We start from the raw sequence: 2,500 nt of genomic DNA, 5'->3' as shown, positions 1-2,500 counted from the left end.
CACACACACACACACACACACACACACACACACACACACACACACACACAGTGCACACAAGACCTGACTGTGAACGTTGTGATAGTCAGTCCTGGCTCTGTGCACAGTGCATCCTGCATTGATATGCAGGCAGCTCTGCAGTGTGCGGCGCTGTAATTAAAACACCGTCAGGGAGTCTCATTCATAACAGACATATTTTCTAGGCCAAGTGAATATTTCACTCCAGTTGTCAGGCCAGCCGATTAGCGTGCTCTTGCGTGCATGGTCTCACTCGGCGGTGTGCAGGGTCTAGAAGTAAGGGAAAGCGTGTGTGTGTGTGTGTGTGTGTGTGTGTGTGTGTGTGTGTGTGTGTGTGTGCGTGTGCGCGTGTGTGTGTGTTTGTATTACTATTCTTGGGGGACCAAATGTCCCCACAAGTATAGTAGAATATGAGTAATAGACCCTGTGAGAACCACTTTCCTGGTCCTCACACGAAAAAGATTTATTTTGGTTGAAACATTTTTTTTTTTACTAGAGACGTTTACAATTAGTAAAAGATCCAGGTTGGGGTTAGGGTTAGGATTAGACATTTAGAGGTTAGATTTAAGGGTTGGAATTAGAGTAAACATTATTTATACATATACATACATGTATAAATACATACATCTACAATCTACAAATACATACATCTACAAGCTCACAGCGCGTTTCAGCGTAACACGTTGTGAGCTTGTTGTAGATCTGCACATTTTTTACACACACACACACGCACCCACGCACGCACACACGCACACGTTTACTAAAAGGTTGTGAGACAGACAGCAGTGATACAAATAGAAGGCACTATTTATTCCTATTCCTTATTACTACTACGTCTTTGCTGACGGGTGGAAACTGCATGTCCAAATATAACGGTTACTTTTCAGGAAATGGACAAAAAGCACCTGTGTTCCAATGGATTCCAATGGATAGATCAGCAATTTTTGCTACCTTTGTGTGACACACTATAGTAAGAGGAGGTACTGTAGGGCATTAATTTACCAAAAAACTAAAGTTTATATGGAGATACAAGGTTTCGATGATTTATTTGCAGTATCAAATAGGCTCTAAGTATGTACAGCAGCCATATCGGAAAGAAATTGGCACTCTTCCATACTTCCCTCACAGGTGTTTTCAATGATACTAATGAAGGCTCTGTTCCATTTAGTGTAGCACAGTGGTTCTCAAACTTCTTAATTTCAAGGACCCCCATAACTCTGAGTGTACAAATGGAACAAATAGACCCGTAAAGGACCCCCATAACTCTCAGAGTTACACACCCGTAAGGGGCCATTTGGAACCCACTCAAGGAAACCTGAGGGTCCCTGGACCCCACTTTGAGACCCACTGGTGTAGCAGAGTGTTTCCAGTGACCCAACATGCACAATACCAGCAGCCTGACTCTGTTTGACCAGAATGGAACACAACCTTAATTAGTATCATTGGTAACACTTGTGAAAGAAGTAAGGAAGAAGGCCAAATTTCTTTCCAATATGGCTGCTGTGCATATACTGTATTGCCTATTGGTACTAGACTGGGGCTGTTTTTACAGTGTGTGTGTTGGCAGTGTGAAGCAGGATGCTAACACATACAGAAACACTGCTGCTACATTACAACAGTAGTCTGCGAAAAACAGGATCTGGGTCAGAAGCAAAGCTTGCTCTCTGGGGAAAGCATTGGTCTAAAAACGAACACATTCTGGTTCAAACATGTCTTGCCTCCTCCTCAGACTCTAGCCGTGCACCCATTGCTGCCGAGCTTGATTTATACTTGTTGTGAGTGGGTGTCGTGTAGCCTGTCGAAAATAGAAGAAAAGCTCAGTGATCTTGTTGGTCTGCAATTTCTGGTACGTGATAATTAATAATCCATGTGAGACCCGTGCGCGTCGCGTTTCGAGCTTGCAGATCTGCTACTTTTGATGCTTTTTTTGTGTGACGCTGTAGTATGATCAAGTAGGGCATTCATTTATGAAAAAACACAATTAAAATATGGAGATATGAGGTTTCTGCCCGTCAAGTGACGATATGAAAGTCTTGTGAGTTGAACTTTTTTCTACATAACCTGACACCACAGTAGGACTGCAACTATCCATTATTTGGATTGATCTATCGATTACTTACGATTAATCGAATAATGGAGAAGTACATTTATTTTTTTCTACAATTCTATATTGATGAATTGATTAACCACTAAAGGCCCGTTCATAGTCCCTAGATGGGTCTAAAACGTGCGTCAGGGGGTGAGGGATTCCGTCCGTTCTTTACAGACGCATGCATAGTCGCTGACGTTAAATCCGTAGGAATTATAACGTTGGGCGTCGTACACCTATTAATCCACTAGATGGCAGCTGCGAGGTTTTAAATGTTGTGAAAAGTGTTGCCATGTCCGCTTATTATAAGCGACTTTGGGCTTATTTTTCTGTAAAGTTGCTTGTAAACAAACATTGGTGGTTGCGGTTTTATTTGGGCTTGTTTCTAAAGTG

General features: G+C 42.2%; 1 protein-coding gene across 4 annotated transcripts in view; it reads left to right on the top strand.

Moving 5' to 3' along the window:
* Positions 1 to 2,500, top strand: part of evlb (Enah/Vasp-like b) — an 83,287-nt gene that overhangs the window by 31,956 nt on the left and 48,831 nt on the right. The window contains exon 1 of one of the 4 annotated variants that reach the window (XM_080453178.1): positions 1,969 to 2,053. The exons of the other annotated variants lie outside the window; for them this stretch is intronic. Coding sequence (XP_080309304.1) covers positions 2,043 to 2,053 — 11 coding nt within the window. The 5' untranslated portion in view covers positions 1,969 to 2,042. Of the gene's footprint in view, positions 1 to 1,968; positions 2,054 to 2,500 lie in introns of those variants that run through there. 4 annotated transcript variants of the gene reach the window in all.

Source organism: Gymnoscopelus braueri (assembly GCF_963280865.1).
Source record: "Gymnoscopelus braueri genome assembly, chromosome: 16".
Taxonomy (NCBI): Eukaryota; Metazoa; Chordata; class Actinopteri; order Myctophiformes; family Myctophidae; genus Gymnoscopelus; species Gymnoscopelus braueri.
The sequence above is the reverse complement of the archived record's forward strand: the minus strand, read 5'-3'. Positions and strand labels throughout refer to the sequence as shown.